Consider the following 18,773-nt stretch of genomic DNA (forward strand, 5'->3'; position numbering starts at 1 on the left):
GGGCACCTGGGTTTTATTAATTGTACTTGACATTATAATTTAAATCCTCCAAAATATGATTGCTAGGTTGCACTGTTGAGTCATGAAAATTGGCTCCTTTGCCAAGATTTTACCCAACAGCTGAATCCAGCATGCAGGTTTTCAGCCACACGTGGTGCATTTTGTGTGCAAAGTGTTTCCGGTGTGGCACAGTAGGAATCAAGAAAGTGGAATCCAGTGCAAGTTCCAGTTCAAGTAATTCTTGCAAAGTAGCTTGACTAGATTAGATTAAATCACCAAATATGCTATAAACTTACTGGAACTCAGATTGTTGTTGTTTTTTAAATCAGCCTTACTGATTTGCCTATCTAGGAATAATGCAGTGAGTGTAAGGAATAACTGAATTTCTGAAAATTGGTAGCCTCCATAAACTGTTGTATAACAATTAAATTGAAAAAAAAAATGCAAAATGCACAACCTGACTTTCACAGCATGGTTTCTTATGACAATGGCACCAAGATGCTACACATAAACAGCAGCTCTTGTAGTCATAAACTCAGTTTTTCTACCTGGCATTTTCCTTTTAATTGATGAAAATATGTTAGAAAAGCAAATTAAAGAAATCACTCATCCAAGACAGTATGCAGTTAATAATTAAGATGCTCTAGATTCAGCTTGGTTCAAGTGTTGTTTTAAGGCACGTCTTAGAAGATGTTTATTATTTAGTCAAGGAAAGAACCTGCTGAGCCAACATACAAACACACCTGCAGTTTTCCTGCTTTTTGCATCACTGTTAGTTTTTATTGCTAGGTGACACAAATTGCTGTTGCAAGTATTGACGTGCACCAACGATGAAACATCATTTATGTTTCTTTGAGAGTTATTTTAAAGACCTACAGACCTGTCACATCCTGCTTTAACGATGATAAGTTTTAGTTAGTCGATTGGTGTTTGGGGGAGAGATTTGGCACATTAGGACAGCAGCAGTAGCGTGCTGTGTTATGAAGCAGGATGTGGCTGGATGTTCAGTTTGAAACCTTAGGTCACCAGTGAAAATGTGGGAGAAAAAAACAACACTCCTCTATTTTGATAGCTGCTTGAATAAAGCACTGTGGGTACAGATGTAGAGGAGTGTGAATGAGTGAGTGATTGTGTAACTGTTTTGATGTGAAGGAGGATGTATCTGAAGTAGGCATGAATATGGGGAATGCAAATTTCAGTTTCAAGATTATATAAGGTTATAATGTTTTTGTGCAGGAAACGGCGTGAAGTGTATGTTGTCTCAGTGTCTCGTTTATCCACAGAGAGATGTGAGGTCAAGGTTGGCTAGAGAGGGCTCAGAAATACTTGCGTTTAGTTCCTTTTTTCCTCTGAGGCACGTTCTCTCTGTTAATTGTTTTACCCAGCAGTTAAAACTTGCATCAACTTTGTTGGAGATTTGAATAGAATAAAACAAATCAAGAGAAAACTAAGACATGCAGTAAAATGTTTAAAACAATGCAGCTGTCAGAGCACAGCGACTGCAATTGTGCTTCCTACCGTGACAAGAAAAGACATGTATTCATTGAGTTCTGCTGTTCAGCGGCATGCTGTTGATTTTTGGCATGATGGCAGGCAGCTGCTACAGCTTCTGTCACCGTAGCTTATATTACTTTCTCCTGCTGGAAAAATCATTTTAACCTTCCTTATATTGTGTTGCTGCAGTCTTTTTGGCACACTCCTTTTTTTCATGTCTCTCTCAAACATTGGTTCCATCACTCTTGTATCCACTTTACACACATTCACGCTCGCACGTCCATGTTGGTAACATGTAGCTTCTCATTTGGATTTCAAAATATGTAAAATCTATTCACACCTTCAGCAATCCCCTGGCATACCATTACACACTCCTTTTTTTTCTGTCCTCTCTTCTGCGCATGCAGTTGCCAGGGGTACAAAGGAGTTAAGAGAAAATGTTGGGTTGGAGCTTGTATAACACTTATTAAATGCAAAGGAGGGGCACAGTGTCGCTTAGGGGGTGGCCATCAATGTCAGGCAGTCACTTTCGACTTATGTAACTCTTCTTTAGTCGTGGATATTGGATGATAAATGAAGGAAAAACTAGAGAAAACTGGCATTAAAAGTGTGTCTTCTAACACCTGTCTCGGGTCCTGATTGCCTGGAAGGTTCTTTAAATTTTATCCAAATACAATGGCTATAGCATGTATAATAACACTCTTAGACCTAAATATGTAACTCCTATAAATGCATTCACTGTGGCCTTGAAACCTGCTTTTGCTGTCTCCATATAGTTGCTTTCATTTTTATTAAACTTACTGCAAAACGCCCCTTTTTCGAATGTCAGTGATGATGCTGAATCACAGAAATAAAAGTCAGAATGATCAGTGCAAAGTCTCACAGAACTTTAAACACCCTGGCTAGTTTTGTGTGATTTCCCCCCCCCCCCCTTGGTGTGCCACATGTTAAACATTAAAGCCGTATCTGCTCACGTGGATTTCTCCGCAGCTGAAACGAAGTAATTGTGCTTTTGCTGCCGTCAGAAAGGTTTTGTCAAGACTCGCATCTACACGGGGAGCGGAAAATGCTTTAGTTGAGATCTGGCCTTTTCCAGTGCTGCCATGGTAACCAGAAAGATCAACATACAATGCAGAGATGGCCTTCTCCGCTCAGAGATCTATTGACTCTGACTTTGTGCGTCTGTCTCACTCCTGAGCGCTCTTTTAACCCCTTACTTTCTCTTGTGTCCTCCCTCCAACACCTACTCTCTCTCCCAGTTAACGCCAAGGCAATCACACATCATGTGCACACATCGACGAACTGCTGTTCTCATGCATGTAATTACCTACGCTTTTGATACACAAACACACACACAAAAACGCTCTTCTTTTCACAAATGCATTCTTTTTTTCCCCCCCTTTTGTGCCAGCTTCTCACTGTGCAGTAACTCAATTAGGAAGATGTTGACCTGGAGGCAACAGCACATGAAGCAGAGACAACTGTGAATAAAAACACGCAGTAATCTCACATAGGCCTTTGTTCTCAGGAGCATTTTATGTTGATTTTTTATTTTTTTTTACCTTCAGCTTCAACTGCAGTGTACGAGTTCACCAACAATACAAAAATTTTTGAGCTGCTCGTTAAAATATTTTTTAAAAAGTATATAAGTAGACTCTACAGTACATGCAAGCAGGTGAAAATATAGATTTTTCACACAAAATTTACAAATACTTCACATTATTGGCAAAATCCATAATGTTTGCTTTTCATCTTGTGGGAAATAAAGGTGGTTATTGCAGGAAGTGCTATTATTAGTTGCGCTTCTTCATACTAGATGGCTAACATAGTTCTTCTGCCACTGATACACCTGTGGCCCATGCACAAATGTAGCTACTGACAGCTACTGACCTGAAACTTGCCTTATAATGTGTTTAAATACTAGCAGCTGTCTCTTGTTAAATCTGACTGTAAATACTTGTGATATAACTTATGTTATACAGCAGTCCTCTGTGGAAAAACCTCTGCTTCAGTTGAGCAAACTTCCAAGATGTTATCTAAACAATATGTTGTAATTTAAACCTTGGAAACCTGGTTGAGGATAAGGTGTTGATCATCTTCAACCAGGCTTGAAAGACACTGAGCAACCCTGTAAGAGTTTAACAAATTGTGTTTTTATTTTTCTCTCCCTGGCTTCTGTTATAGGGAGCCGACAAACATTATGTCTTTGTGAGTGTGGTGAGCGCCAGCCTGTGTGTGTTCCTAGCTGTGTTTGTGCTGGTGTGTACAGACGTACTCGCACAGCGATGGAGGCGTCTGCTAGGCCTGATTGTATGGGCAACACACCTCACCTTGGGCTACACCTTCATCTTCAGTGGACCTATTGTCTTACCTTGGGACCAGGTAACTTCACTTTACAGCAGAGTTTAAACTGAAGTAATGCAAGCCTTTTCCAGAGGCAAAAATCTTGGGAAGCTGTGTAAAATGTACACAAATACTTAAATCATTTAGTCCTGAAAACCATATATTTGCTAGAAAAACTACAAACACAATACACTGAATGGTAGAAATAAAAATTTAAAAATCAATTTTTCCACTTATCCACTTTTTCCTGCTTGTCCAATCGAGGGCTGCAGCTTAGCACAGGCACCATTCAGACTTACATTTTACCTGCGACCAATATAGAATTGCCACTTTAACTATCTTTCGACTGTGAAAGGAAGCCAGAGTAGTTTTAGAGAACCCCCAGAGGCACCTACACAGAAGTACACATTGGATTCAAACCCAGGACCTTACGCTTATTTTAAATTTCAGGGACGAGGTATGTTTCCCACTGTGTTGGATTTGTCCTTCTCCTTTATTTATTTTTTTCATCGAGGTGGTCGGCTCCTCAACACCTGAAGCCCTCCCTTCTGTTGCTGGGTTTCGTAATGTCCCAAACATTATCAGTGGGTAACAGGCCTGGACTGCAGGCATCGGTTTTATATCTGACTCTCTGCTACAAACCAAGGCTGTTAAGAAATATATGGAAATTTTTTGACAGTCTTTTTCTTGAAAATGTCATAAGTTTAACAACCTTTTCCTGGCATCTTTTATATTGTTGTGCATTAATGGTGCTCTCTTACTTATGTACTGTGTACTGTTAACAACCCATATGGTCCCTGTCCTCTTTAGACCGGTGTGCGTCACTGATGCTTTCCAAAAGTAAATTTCAGACCACAGGGCAGGTTTTCACTTTGCCTCCATCCATCTTAAGTGAACTTATGCCTAGGTTGACTTTACTGGTGTTTGTTTAGAGAGTTATTCTTTGCATAACTGATTTTGAATCTCCATTAGTGGTTGCAGGGACTGTGCAGTGCTATGTGAGATCAAGAACATCATGGACATTCAATATTAGCTTTTGTTTTTTTTGTTTCTGCATGTAGTATATTTCCATTTAGAAGAAAAAAATGATGAATATTTATACTTTCTAATTCTCACCAAGTTGCTGGTTTGGTTGCGTAAAACGGATTTTTTTTCTTCTCATAAATCTTCTACAGCTTAGCTGTGAAATGTCTTTTAGCTTTGGATCTGTGACTAAACACCAGATGATGTAATTGTTCCAAAAACTAGGAATGATTTGAAATGACTCAGTCCTTTCCTATATGTTCCCAGGTGCCTTTATTCCTCTTCATCATCTTCTCTGTATACACAATGCTGCCATTCCAGATGAAGGACGCTGTAGTGCTGAGCATCATTTCCTCTCTGTCCCACATTTTGGCCATCACGATACACCTCAAAGTTTACAGCACAGAGACCAGTTACCTTGCCAACCAGGTAAAACCATTCGAATTGTTCTAGTAATTCTAGTTCTTACTGCTTCTGTGATGTTAATCAGTCTGTGATTGTTGCTTTAGTGTGAAGAATGTGTTCAGCACTTCAGGTCAATATAATTTGTAGGAAAATGGCAAGTTGCAGTTCATAATTACAAGAACATAGGAATCCTTCAGAAAACACTGAAAACTTACAGATGTGAATCTCAGTGTGTGATGTGATGGTGTCAAAATATTGTGTTTATTACTGGCCAAGTTAAACACAAAAAAATGGACCAGTAGAAAGCCAAAGCCATTGACGTAGGAACTTGAGTATCATTAATTTGTAATGTCCCGTTCCAGCAGGCACACAGAGGTTCAGATTCATGCCTGCGTGTGTGTGTTCGTGCATAGCAAGTGTTTCAACTTGAGCTCTAACATCTGCTGCTGTGCCTCTTTCTCTAGCTCCTGTCCAACCTAGTGGTGTTTCTGTGCGGCAGTGTGGTGGGAGCCTTTCATAAAGTCCTAATGGAGAAAACCCTGAGGCAGACTTTCCAGGACACCCTGAGGTCCCTGGGAATGCGGATGAAGCTCGAGATAGAAAAGAGACAACAGGTAATACAGTGGCTTTCATTGTGTGGCATGCATGCTTTAATGTGTGTTGTATGAAAATTTGTTTCTGCAAATAGGTCTGCAGTGCAATGACTGGATAAAGAGTGGCTTGGGTAACGTGGTGCTTTATCATGAGATTTCACAGTTTTTGTCTATATTTTGAACCCTCACAGAATGTAAACAAACATTACAGACAAATGAAAATAGCTCATCATAATCGTTATTGCCGTACTCTTATTATTTTATTGCATTTAATTTCTGAGCTTTGCCTTTGGCTGCCCTTACGTTGACTCTTCCATGAATGTTTTCAATGGGACTACCAAATCCTTCTCAAATTAGATTTTCCTGTGATGCCTTTTAAATTACACGCATCTGTGCTGACTTCTTCTACTTCAGGAGCCTTTTTGCAACAATTTCCCCCTTTTATCATTTGTTTTGACTGTTGCTTAGTAGAGGACATAAAACATGCTGACAGGGAGGCTTCAGTGTTGCCTAGCAGGAAAAAAAAGGAATGATATAGTCGTTAACATTCAAACCTTCTCTTCTTGTTTTGAACTGTGGCTGGGAGGAGAAGGGAAGGGAGGGAGCGAGAGAAAAAGAGGAACCAATGACAATCGCACACTGTGTCAATTCCACTGGGAAAAGCCCAGTATGTTCCCCCGAAATGCTTCTTGGCAGGGTGTGAAGGACATCTAAATGATATTCAAACTGTTTGTTTATGCTCCCATGTGAAACCAACATTAATAAAATTGGTTTAATAACAATGTTTATACATGTTAAAATAAGTATCATACTAGGGATCGTTCATATACATTTTCATTCACATGTACACATTATATAAAGAATGACATTTCCAGAAGCACTTTACATACGGTCCTCTGTGCAAAGGTCCCTTTATGAGAGGTTTTTCTTTCTTTCTTTTTTTTTCTTCTGATAAATATTTTCCATTGTGACTAAAAAGCAGGTGATATTGTTGCAGAGAGGAGGAAGCATGAGCGCGCACACACACACACACACACACACACACACACACACACACACGCGCGCGCATCTGTAAGGACTAACACATAAAATGCTTTGCCTTAGGTGAGTTCTTAACCCTCATGATCTCTCCCACATTGTTTGTGTTTAAATATTACTACATGTGGATTATTTGTTTTTACTTCGGAGTGGTAGTGACTCAGGAGGTACATCAGAGATCCACTAATCAGACGATCTGTTGTTACTGCTCCGGCTTCTCCTTTCTACATGTCGAGGTGTCCGCAATCCAGATACTGAAACAAACAAACAAATAAAAAACTTCCCATATATTTGTGTGTAGCAGCACAAGTATAATTATCATGAGAGTTTGTGTAAATGGGTGACCGTAATCTTTATGTGTAAGCTTTTTGAGTAATTAAGAAGACACAACTGTATGTTGTCTACTGTTTACACTCATTTAAATGGATGTGTGTGTTATTACTTCTTAATTTCCCTTTAAATTAATTTGAAGAAAAAAAAAAAAAGCGTGAGTATTTGGACTAAAAAAAATGAGACTCAAAATTAATTTTCATTCTCTCAGGTCCTTGATATGTTTTGACAGCTTGGAGAGTGTCCACAAACCCTCCAGGGAAATAAGTCTTGTGACAACACACTTGGCTTTTCCAAAAAGTCAGAGACATTTCTCACATGTAAACTACTAAAGCACTAAATTTAGACACAAATCAGCTGGTATATAACATACCTTGCATGCCATGAAGTGTGGTAGTGGTATCTCTGTGCCAAGCGAGTGGAGGTTTGCCAGGTCCTGATTAGCTGAAGTAAATAAAAGGGTCCCAAAATAGAGCAATATTGTAGATCAGGGCTGCCCAATCCCGGTCCTCGAGAGCTACTATCCTGCAGCTTTTAGATGCATCCCTACTCCAACACAGCTGAATCAAATGGTTTGATTACCTCTTCAGCATGCCATCATGTTTGGCAAAGGCCTGATAACAAGCCATTCATTTGATTCAGGTGTGTGGGAACAAGGATGCATCTAAAAGCTGCAGGATGGTAGCTCTCGAGGACCGGGATTGGGCACCCCCTGTTGTAGATTATGAAGACAATCAGTGTTGTAGCAATACAATGACGAAGTTGTTTGCGCTCCTCCCCTTTCTCGTAAAATTTCTTCTGATTCGCTGTCAGTTGCAAAAAGGTTTAACATGAGCATCCATCACTGTAATAGTATGCCTATGTATATGGCATAAAAATGTATAAATAGGTCAACTAATTTATTCATGCACAAAGAACTGCACATCAACTTTTCATTTTAATGCTTTCTGTACAAATATCTTACTCAGATCTCATGATTATTGTCATCACAATTACAAATGTTTGTCCCCTAAGTCAATTAGCAAAAAAGACTAAGTACTCTTGCTCTAGTGTTTTGAAGGATTTTTAAAATGCCAATGAGACGTTTACCTCGCTGACTAAAGGAAATATATTTGAAGCACTTTGCAGTGACTTGTTGAATTAAAATATAACAAGCCTCGTCTCAGCCAGCGTAGTCAGATGATGTAACCTGCCGCCCTTCATATGATGTGAGAAGGGATTAATCATTTCTTTGGAAGTCAGATTTGTGTCTTAATGAAGCAGTCGAACTTTGAACATTTCTCAGGCCTCAGGGTATTATGGCTCATGCTATACACATATTTCTTCTGCTGTCTCATGTTAATCATGGACTAGATGCGATAGCAGCATGATTTGTATGTGTTTGGTGCCATTGCACCATTTTTAACCCAGTGTGAATATTCTGGTCTCTATATAAACCACTCCTGCTCTGAATGCTAAGTAAAGGTTCACAGGTGTGGGGACAGTGCTGAGGAAATAATAGGACTGATACAGACTGGGACTCAAAGTATGATGTGATTACAGACAGAATTAAAGATGGTCACAGGAAAAAAAATGTTTTAATTGGAGCTTTTGCTTCCTGTGTTCTGGTCATCATATTTGTGGATGTCTTCTGTTCTACCCTTTCTGTTTCTGGTAGACCTTTGTTCACTACAGGACCTGACCACTCATGGCTGTATACTGAGTGCAGCCGTCAAATAAGCTTAATTTCCTGACTCTCCTAAATTGCACTTATGTAACTAATTGTGTGTGTGTGTGTGTGTGTCTGTTTGTATTTGCAGGAGAACCTGCTGCAGTCTGTGTTGCCAGTCTACATCTCCATGAAGATGAAACTGGCAATAATGGAGCGCTTGCAAGACTGTAAAGACAAAGAAGAGCAACAACGGCTCGTCAAAGATAACAACTTCAAAAGCCTCTATGTCAAGAGGCATGAAAATGTCAGGTACAACCGCAACCATCTTTGGGATCGCAATATTATTTTAAATAATAACCTCGTTGTAGAAGCCTCATTTTAGTCAAAAAATGCATTCATTGTTCTGGCAGCAGATATTGGCTGTCCAATCTGACATTTTGGAAATAAGTGTCTGTGGCCTGAATTTGCTCTGCTTATAATTATTAACACTGACAGATTTCCAGACTAAATAAAAGACTACATTTGTGTAAGCTTAAAATGAATCACTTCAGATGGATTGTGACTCACATCTAGTGTGCGTGTCTTGTAAAAGACCCGCGTTTTAAACAGTATTTTATTGTATTTATCACGTTGACTTTGAATTAGAAAGGACTTTTTTAAGTAATTAAAAGAAATGTATTGTATTTTTAATCTAAATGTAAATCCTCAGGCATCACATCTTAAAACAAACAAGGCAAGAAAAAAGCAGGGGGGAAAAAGCAATTCGAGACAAATTCTCTAAATACTGGAGATTACTATGTCTGTTTTCCGAGCAGTGACCCAAATATAGCTCTGCTTTATGAGGTTTTCATTAATTTAGCAAGTGCTGACTGATATCAGGACAGCTGAAAGCGAAATGATTTTTCTGATGCGGAAACAGGACGCCGTTCTCATCTCACGTCACTAAAAGCATTGCAGGTTTTCCTAAGAGCAAACTCAATACTCTGTAAAGGCAGTTGTTTTTTAACAATATTCTGCACGTGGACGCAAAATGAAACCGTAATGGCATTAAACACAACAAAACTAAACTATTTTCTTTTTAAGATGTTTGAAGAAATGCTTGAAGATCTATAGAGGTTTTGAATTTTGCAATCAAAGGTCCATTGTGGCATCATCTTTGCTTCCATGTTCATTTAAGGCCACTGCAAAAAGGTGTTAAATGATAGGCCGTGTCATATACAAGTCTCTATAATTACCTGAGTCAGTCCAGTAATTAGCTGTGTTCTCAGTCTCCTGAAACACCTGGCTCACTTCAGTCACGTAGTGGAAGCAGGTGCAGTATCTGTGTTCATCCGCTGGTCACTTACGGCCAGTGTTACTCAGGCCAGGCTTCAACGGTGTCAGTAATCAGCTCCACTCGGTGCATTTGCCTATATGTACACAAGCTATGAATATTTGTGGTTGTTTTTAATAGAGTTTAACAGTTCCAAATAAACTGAACCATGGGTATTCTTGGACATAGTTGATGGCTTCTTTAATAGTTCCCTTCAGTAGTCTTTTCTAAGCCAGATAAAACAAATCACTTCATGCTTCGTGCAGGATTAATCACGACTGTTGACATAACCTCTAATATGGTCAGGTGATTGTATTCACTTAGCTGGTGTGAATACAGATACGTTAAGACAATGAATCCATTGCTCTCTTTTTGTTTGAATTCATGCCAAGCTTCTAGTCTTTATTTTGGTGGTGTCAGGGTCTTTAATAGGTCAGATAAGATATCAGTGTTCCTTTGTGGTTTGCTGATGGGTAGTTTTAATAATGCCTGGTCTGTGTTTCAGCATTTGAACCAAACATGCCTTTAAATCAGGTCTACTGAAGTTTAATGGGTGATAGTACAGATATTTTTGCCCGATCAATCCCGATCAGCACAGCCCATAATGGTCACAATGGATCATAATGGGCTGTGCTGAGAAAAGCTGCTGTTTTGGGGCCAAATTTGAAGGACTAAAACTGTTTGAGCTTTATGGCCATTAGTATCCTCCAGTTCACTGCACATTGGTTGATTGTTAACAGAACCTTCATGAAGTCCTTGTCAGCATCTATTGTTAATTGGTTGAGTGACGAAAGCCAATGATGAAAGACAGGATTTGTTGTTCTGCCAGTATTTGTTCTTTTTATCAGCCTGGGCATGTGAATCGCAATCACATGGGTTTGGCTAAGTAAGCTAAGCCTGGTGGTTTTCTTTAGGAATCTCCTCTTTTAGAATTTAAAGGATGGCTTAATTCAGTGGTTCCCAAACTTTTTTTGCTAGGCCCCCCTTTGTTTTACAAGAAAAATGTTCCCTGCCATGGAGGGGCCCCACCCTTTGGGAAGGTCTGGCTTAATTAGTGGGATTCTTGTAGTTTCTACAATCAAAACATCACCAAACAATTTGAATTTTGAGTTATTCAGTCAGGACCACTGTAGTATTAAAAAAAAAAAAAAAAAAAAGTTTGACATCAGATGTGTCATTGATAAAGTCAGAAGCATGTATGCATGTAAACTTTGCCAGCTCTAAAACCTATTTTGTTTGATAAATGCTTGTTGCACATGTTGAATGGGTATTCTTTCATTACATGTGAATATTTCTGTGTTAAATGTTCGTTCACTTAATATCTTTCAGCATTCTGTATGCAGACATTGTCGGTTTCACCCGACTGGCCAGTGACTGTTCTCCCAAGGAGCTGGTCATTATGCTCAATGAACTGTTTGGCAAGTTTGACCAAATTGCCAAGGTGAGTTAAGACATTAAATAAAAATAGCTTTTATATCCAAGTGTCGAATGCCCAAAGGTTGCACAAACACAAAACTTCCATTGTTGACAAATCTCAAACACACCAATTTATTTAGCCATGCTAGCAAACATGCTAACATTTCAGCCTTGTGGAAACAAAATAGAGATCATATACTGTACATCAGCGGTCCCCGACCCCCAGGCCACGGACCAGTACCGGTCCGTGAGTCTCTTGGTGCCGGGCCGCGAGAGTTGAGGCTCGGGTGTGAAATTTATGGTTTTCAGGGTTTTTATTGGTTTTTAGAGTTATTATTTTTTTTACTACTTTTAATCATTAACTCAGTTTCCCTGGGTCTTTTCCCGTTTGTTATGAATAAATCTTCTTTTTTTGGTACTGGTACTGGTTTTATTTTGTTGTATTTATCCGCGACACCTTAAAGGCCGTGAAAATATTGTCGGACATAAACCGGTCAGTGGCGCAAAAAAGGGTGGGGAAAGCTGCTGTACATGCTGCAATCTGTCAGATGATTGGCTTAAAACAATCACATAGTAAATCACTTTCTAATCTCATATCACCCTCTTAAAAATTTGCAACAGTAAGTATAATTCTTAAAACAGAGTAGTGCGTTTACAACTGAGGCTACAAGTTTCATCATAAACATTCTGTATCTTTGTATATATCATTGTTTGCATTGGTGCTTGTTCACAAATGGAAGTTTAAGATTGAACTCCTCTCTGACAAAGCTTAGAAAGATCGCCCCCTCTGGCAGGAAGAGTTACATGCTCAAGACCAATTAAATGAAGATGCTAGGGGAGCCATGTTTAACCTCATAATAGTGTTTGGCTATACCATACTCCACATTTCCAGTACAAATGGCTGTTTTATGTTCTGAAATATGTTGTTTTTGTGCTTTCTCCAGTATAAGCTTGACCACAGGGGCATTTCTGGGCCCATTTATATTCAACTTGCACTTCAGTATTTGCCTCTTAAAGCACTGTTGGCACTATAGTGAAATAATCTTCATCTCAGAAAATCAGGGTCTGACAGCTGAAAAAGGAAACACTCACGACTGAGGCACTTAAGCCCTAATAGGCAAAGCTGTTTTGTGCAAAGTGGCACATTGATTGATTGATTTATTTATTTTGTGAATGACTTATCCGTTTTTCTCATTCTTTAAAGGAAAACGAATGCATGAGAATCAAGATCCTCGGAGATTGCTACTACTGTGTGTCTGGGCTGCCGGTGTCACTGCCTAAACATGCAAAGAACTGTGTCAAAATGGGTCTGGACATGTGTGAAGCCATCAAGTAAGTTTTTCTTATAACAGTCACTTTTAGCTGTTTTTAACGTACAGTTATTTTCAAGATAGATTGTGTAATGTTTAAATAACCAGGATTTATGCATTAATTATTTATGAAGAGTGTCAGTGGAAGGTATATTAAACTGCGTGGAAGATCTAAGGGGAACATTTTTACCATACAGATTAAAACACAGAAACGTATGGTAGAGATGCACTGAGACACACACACACATACATCCTTGCAGTGTTATTGTGTTTGGAATTACTGAAAATATAGAAATAATATTAAAGAATGAAAACAAGTTTTTGTATTTCTGCAAAACTCCTTCAGGCAGGTACGAGAGGCCACAGGAGTGGATATCAACATGAGAGTTGGGGTTCACTCGGGCAACGTGCTCTGTGGTGTGATTGGACTTCGTAAGTGGCAGTTTGATGTATGGTCACATGATGTCACTCTAGCCAATCATATGGAGTCAGGAGGCCTTCCAGGGTAAGGAGCACTACCCTTTTTACCTTTTCTTGTTTCACATTTAATATCGACTCTTAAAGTTGAAGTTACCAGATTCATTTATTTATTTTTTACATTTGACCAGACGTGTCCACATAACAGAGGCGACTCTGAAGCACCTAAACAAGGCGTATGAAGTAGAAGAAGGAAACGGTCACCTCAGGGACACCTACTTAAAAGAGCTCAACGTCCAGACCTACCTAGTCATTGATCCACGGGTAAGCTTTAAGTCCATATTCCTAAAAAACACAGTTTGTGAAGGATGGAGAGAAATCTTTAGCATTTCAAATGTCTCCTCATACAGATAACTGCTGTTAGGATTTTGAATTTTACTAATAAAACAATCATGTTAATCTTGTAAATCATTTTTATATATTTCACTTTGTATTTTGCACACTGTGGGGTTTTTTAAAATTGGATGTTGCTTGCCATATGTCAAAGAACAATATGTGTTGATATTTTAAATCTTTTTTCCCCTTCCCACTATACTTTTGGGTGTTTGTTTCTCACGACCTCAGCAAACGTTTTTCCTTTTTTCTCCTTGCTGTCTCATCTTAGGTCAGATTTGTCACTATAAAGAATACTGCATAAATGTATTTTTTGTTGCAATTTTCATCTCTTTTTGAGCCAATGGGATGGATTCTTTGAGCTATTAGTACATGATATTCACTATCAAATCTTTGCATGTTCATCTACATCTTAAGTCTTAAGTCATCTACATCTTAAGTCCTCCCAGAACAACCAAAAGCCCCCCAAACCTCGGGTGAATGATGGTCTGAAGATGCGAGCATCTGTGCGTATGACCCGCTACCTTGAATCCTGGGGGGCTGTCAAACCTTTCGCCCACCTGCAGAACCGAGACGGCTTCACACCAGACACGATTGTCAATGGCAAACCACGTTTCAAGGTATGGTCGCTGGATTGTACACCATGGTTTATTTACATTATTATCAAGATGACAATGAAAGAGAATAAAGTTGTTGTTTTCTTTGTGGCTTAGAATGGGATTATCGTGAGGTTGACCATGCACACATACATGCTTGGTCAGCATTTCCAAACCAAAATGCTATATAACTACAGTATTATCCTCATCTTTTTCAGGATATTCCTTTGCGACCGAGCTCCAAGAACCCTGAGAGGTAAGACAAATCTTCAGCTGCTCCAGTAGCTACAAAATTAATTCACACATGACTCAAACACAACATGAAAGTTGACATCGACAAAAAGCTTTTTCACACATATGCACGCTGGCTTTTACAACCAACCTACTCAGTAGCATCATTATGACAACTGCCTTAAAAGAAAAGAGTTTCTGGCCAGCAAATTTTCCAGCCAGGACATTCTTATCAGTCCATAAACCCTGAAGTCTTTGCAATGTCTTTATTAATACTGTATTATATAAGACTATATTGAAGCATTTAGAAGCATATTATAGTTTAACATCTTGCAGATGTTACATCAATGACTATATTCAGCTATACTTATGGAGATTAACATAATACCCAAAATGTATGCATTTCTGAAAGATCTGAGATTTCAGAGTCATTTTAGATGATATCTAAAACACCAAATAGCATCTAGCTTGTTATCCTCTAGAGTAACTTGCGGTGAGCGTACAAGCAGCGTGCTGAATATGTTCTTCTGTGTGTGCTGGGCTTTTGGAAGAGGAATATGGTACCATTCTTGTTTGTTATTCTAGCTGCTCAGCAGCCCTGAAGTCCTAAGACATCTAATATTGATTTTTCAGCCTTGTGCCTTGCGCATAGAGATTTCTCCCAATTCTTGGCATACTTTTATGATATTATGTACTGTAAATTATTTGACAGTCAGCATTTCACAATTTTAGGTTATTCTGAAATTGCCCATCTTTACCTCTGAGAAACATCCCCTGTTTAAGATGCTATTTTTATACCCAATCATGTTACTGACCTGTTGTCAATGAACCTAATTGCTTGCAAAATGTACCAGTTACTTTTTCAGCCTTTTGTTGCCCCATCCAAACAGTTTTGATTCGTGTTACTGCCATCACATTCAAAATGAGCTAATATTTTTCCTAAGATGGAACACCTTCTCAGTTTGGACACATGATATGATTACTTTGGGATTTCGTTCTTATTGTGGATAAACTGAGATCTGTAAATGACTGCATTCTCTTTTTACATATATTTTACAAAGCATCACGGCTCTTTTGGAACGGTGTTGTAAATAGCAGATGTAGTAGCATTAGTAGGTCACTTAATATGTAACACAGATGTCTGACGGGCAGTTTATGCTCACTGTTGTCATGCCTTGCCAAAAATGATCTAATTAATGCTTGCAAATGGTGTTGTTTTTATTTTTTGCCCTGTCTTGCACTCTTTGTTACCAGTTTTTGCTCTGATGCACAGTCAGTCTGAAGGCAGGTTGGTCTCTACAAGAATTTCAAGAATACATCAGTCTTGAAGTGTAGAGTTTCCATCTTGGAAATCAGTAGCGAGAAATTGCTGAATGTTTTTATCATTTAGGAGAAAACTCCATTGTGTCAAGCATGAGTACAAATGTTTATGGTGCTTTGCTAACACCAAAGTTCATGCCAGCTTTGACTACAACTGCCATCATCTCCTGTTAGCGTGGTGAAGCAGTTTTTTGGGGAGCTTCCCCTTTTTTCTCAGCACCAACACTTATTATTTAGGAGAAAACTGCAGTGCGTTAAGTGTGCTTCAAAAGCGAGTATAAACGTTTATAGCGCTCTGATTAGGTCACAGCTCTTGCAAGCGTAACTACACGATTAGTGTTTGTTGATTGGTACAGATTTAATATTTCTGAGACTCACAATGATTCTGTTTCATGGAAGCAAAAGTAGTGCTCGAGGATTCGATTTGACTAACAAATAGATTTTTTTTTTTTTTAAAGCTGTGCTGCAGTGGTAGTTATTCCTGCAGAGGGGTAGGAGTTCTGAGCAATATGAGTAGCCTTTCCACTAGCTTTAAATAATGCATAACCAAATTGATTGTGGTCATAGCTTTTAATGGTTAATTCTCTCTCCCCATCTGGTGAAGGCAGAATCAAAACAGCAAAGCTACTGATCAGTGGGCAGGACACGCCTACACAAAACAGTGTGGGCTGAAGTAATGTGATTAGAAGAGATAAGTGTGATCCAAGTGCACAAGCATTCCTTCCTGAGAGTGTGTAGGTTTGCTGTATCGCGGAAACTGTCAATTTCATTCATGTATTCACAGTCCAATAAGGCTGAGGCTGTCACAGTGAAATGATCTACACGGTTTTAATGACACAACATGGTAGATTATACCGATCTCTGATTAAAACTGACAGTTGTTATTGCACTACGCTCAATTTTTATCTTAAAATGATTATAAATCCTGTGGTTTGTTTTTGTTTTGTTTGTTTTTTTGGCTCTGCGCTGCTCTGTTGTGATCGATGTATATTTGTGTTTTACTGTTGGACCCCGACAGCTTTGATGAGTCTCTAGAAGAGGCATTCTCCTTACCCGCCCCGCCGCTCGGCAACCCTAAGTGAGTGGAGCCTTCACGGCCCGCAAGGTCCTCAGTCCTTTCAGTGCAGTAGTTCTCAGCCTTTCAGCTTATTCTCCCCAACAAATGCCTCACGTGCGCTTGCGTAAATGCAGACTACAGCGAGCTGAGTTTTACTTTAAATTATGCACTTGCCATGTTTTGTTTTGTTTTCCCAGTCCCCTGCAATCAGTTCGCTTTATGCAGATAACGAAAGAAAAGTTTTAAAGGGGACCTATTATGTGTTTTTATATATATTTTTTTATTAAAGCTGTCACTTTTTACTCATGTATGTTATTTACACATATAAAAACAGCCTTTAAAATTCCGTATGACTAAACTTCAAACACGAGGAACAAAATAAGAATTATTTAACAATTATATTGGGGTTTTTTTTGCTCAGCTCACCCACTTATGTTCAGTAGTAACAGTAGGCTAAATCGTAACCATTTGTGCTCTCTCTGTGTCTTTCTTGTTGTACTGGAAATGACATATGTGACATATCTGATATCATACATTCTGTGCCACTTGGGAGAGAAGCCAGCAGCGTTGATTTGTTACTCAGTTTCATAATTAAGTGTGCAAGTTTTTCAAAATCTTGAGTGTATAATTCAGTTAGAATACTTGACAGTTGTGAGTACAAGCATAGAAGCTTCACCCACCTGCCATTCAAGCCTTCTGTTTATGAGAAGAAAGACGGCTGGAGATGGTAGGAACGTAAAACGGTGTGTACCAAACAGAGAATAACCTGAGGGGTGGCATCAAGTCCCAATATAAGATAATTAAAAAATGTTTTGAACTCATGCACAGCAACTCGAGTGTAAGAGTAAAAATTTGGACCCGGAAGTGAGCAGAATAGGTCCCCTTCAAATATTTTATATGCATTTTTATAATAATTTTTAAAAGATGATTACTCTAAGTTTGAATGTAATAATTAAAAGCAATGAAATGTTAAAAACTAGACCTCCAGGTTGAGAACTACTGTCTTAGCAGAGAACCTTGCTGTTCTAACACTAACCCGTGCAGTGGTGTAATACGTATTTTCTGACCTTTTCTAACTGCTGCCTCTTTGTAACAGGGCAACATGCGATCTCGGAAGCCCCTAACCTTTGTTAGTGGACTGACATGATCCTATTAACGCTGATCACCTACTGGGGCTTGTGTGGTAATCAGGGTTTCTGCATCTGTGTGAATGTTTCCTTCCTGATGTAGCAGGGGGTTTCCGAGCAGGAGCACGACAGAAACACACCAACCAAATCCCACTGAGATCATCTAACACACAGATCTCTGCAGCATTACCGGCACACTCCCTTTTCGTACAGTAACACTCTTGCAGGCACAACCTACGTTTCCCTTTTCTCACTAATGCTCAGAATGGCATTAACCAAGTGGCCTCCAACCACAGCTACACTGGACCAGAGTGACCCACATGCTTGATCTGGTTTTCCAGCATCTGTTCCAGTCACTCTACATGTCTCTGCGTTTGTCTGCATGCCACTTCCTTATTGTCTCTGTTTTCTGGTCCAGGAAATCCCAGAAGACTCGGTTTGATGAGGAGCTGCACAATGAGATGACCATTACCATAGACGAGCTCAGCAACAAGTAGGTCGATTTCGGTCGAATCACAATTTATGCAATATTTGTAGCATATTTGATAAAATATTGTAATGTGTTGTATTTAACAGGTTTAAAGGAATTGCACAGTGGAGGAAATCCTCTGCTGAATTGTTTCTGATTGAGGTTACATCTTGATCCTTGATGATAAGCCTGACTAATTGTTTACTCTGTTGTTTCCCTGAAATTCTGGATCGGCTGTGTGACCGTTT

General features: G+C 39.1%; 1 protein-coding gene across 2 annotated transcripts in view; it reads left to right on the forward strand.

The window, feature by feature from the left end:
* The window catches only part of adcy7 (adenylate cyclase 7), a 62,196-nt gene that overhangs the window by 30,611 nt on the left and 12,812 nt on the right, over positions 1-18,773 (forward strand). Inside the window, exons 3-14 of one of the 2 annotated variants that reach the window (XM_085425420.1) lie at positions 3,679-3,876; positions 5,128-5,289; positions 5,730-5,879; positions 9,026-9,186; positions 11,519-11,630; positions 12,810-12,937; positions 13,262-13,420; positions 13,524-13,656; positions 14,166-14,345; positions 14,540-14,577; positions 16,891-16,950; positions 18,475-18,549. In XM_085425420.1, coding sequence (XP_085281546.1) covers positions 3,679-3,876; positions 5,128-5,289; positions 5,730-5,879; positions 9,026-9,186; positions 11,519-11,630; positions 12,810-12,937; positions 13,262-13,420; positions 13,524-13,656; positions 14,166-14,345; positions 14,540-14,577; positions 16,891-16,950; positions 18,475-18,549 — 1,556 coding nt within the window. The remainder of the gene's footprint in view (positions 1-3,678; positions 3,877-5,127; positions 5,290-5,729; positions 5,880-9,025; positions 9,187-11,518; positions 11,631-12,809; positions 12,938-13,261; positions 13,421-13,523; positions 13,657-14,165; positions 14,346-14,539; positions 14,578-16,890; positions 16,951-18,474; positions 18,550-18,773) is intronic. The other variant, XM_085425503.1, reaches the window with a different exon arrangement.

This window comes from Rhamphochromis longiceps, linkage group LG1 (genome assembly GCF_057381845.1).
Source record: "Rhamphochromis longiceps isolate RC_006_pf linkage group LG1, R_longiceps_female_GT1.1, whole genome shotgun sequence".
Taxonomy (NCBI): Eukaryota; Metazoa; Chordata; class Actinopteri; order Cichliformes; family Cichlidae; genus Rhamphochromis; species Rhamphochromis longiceps.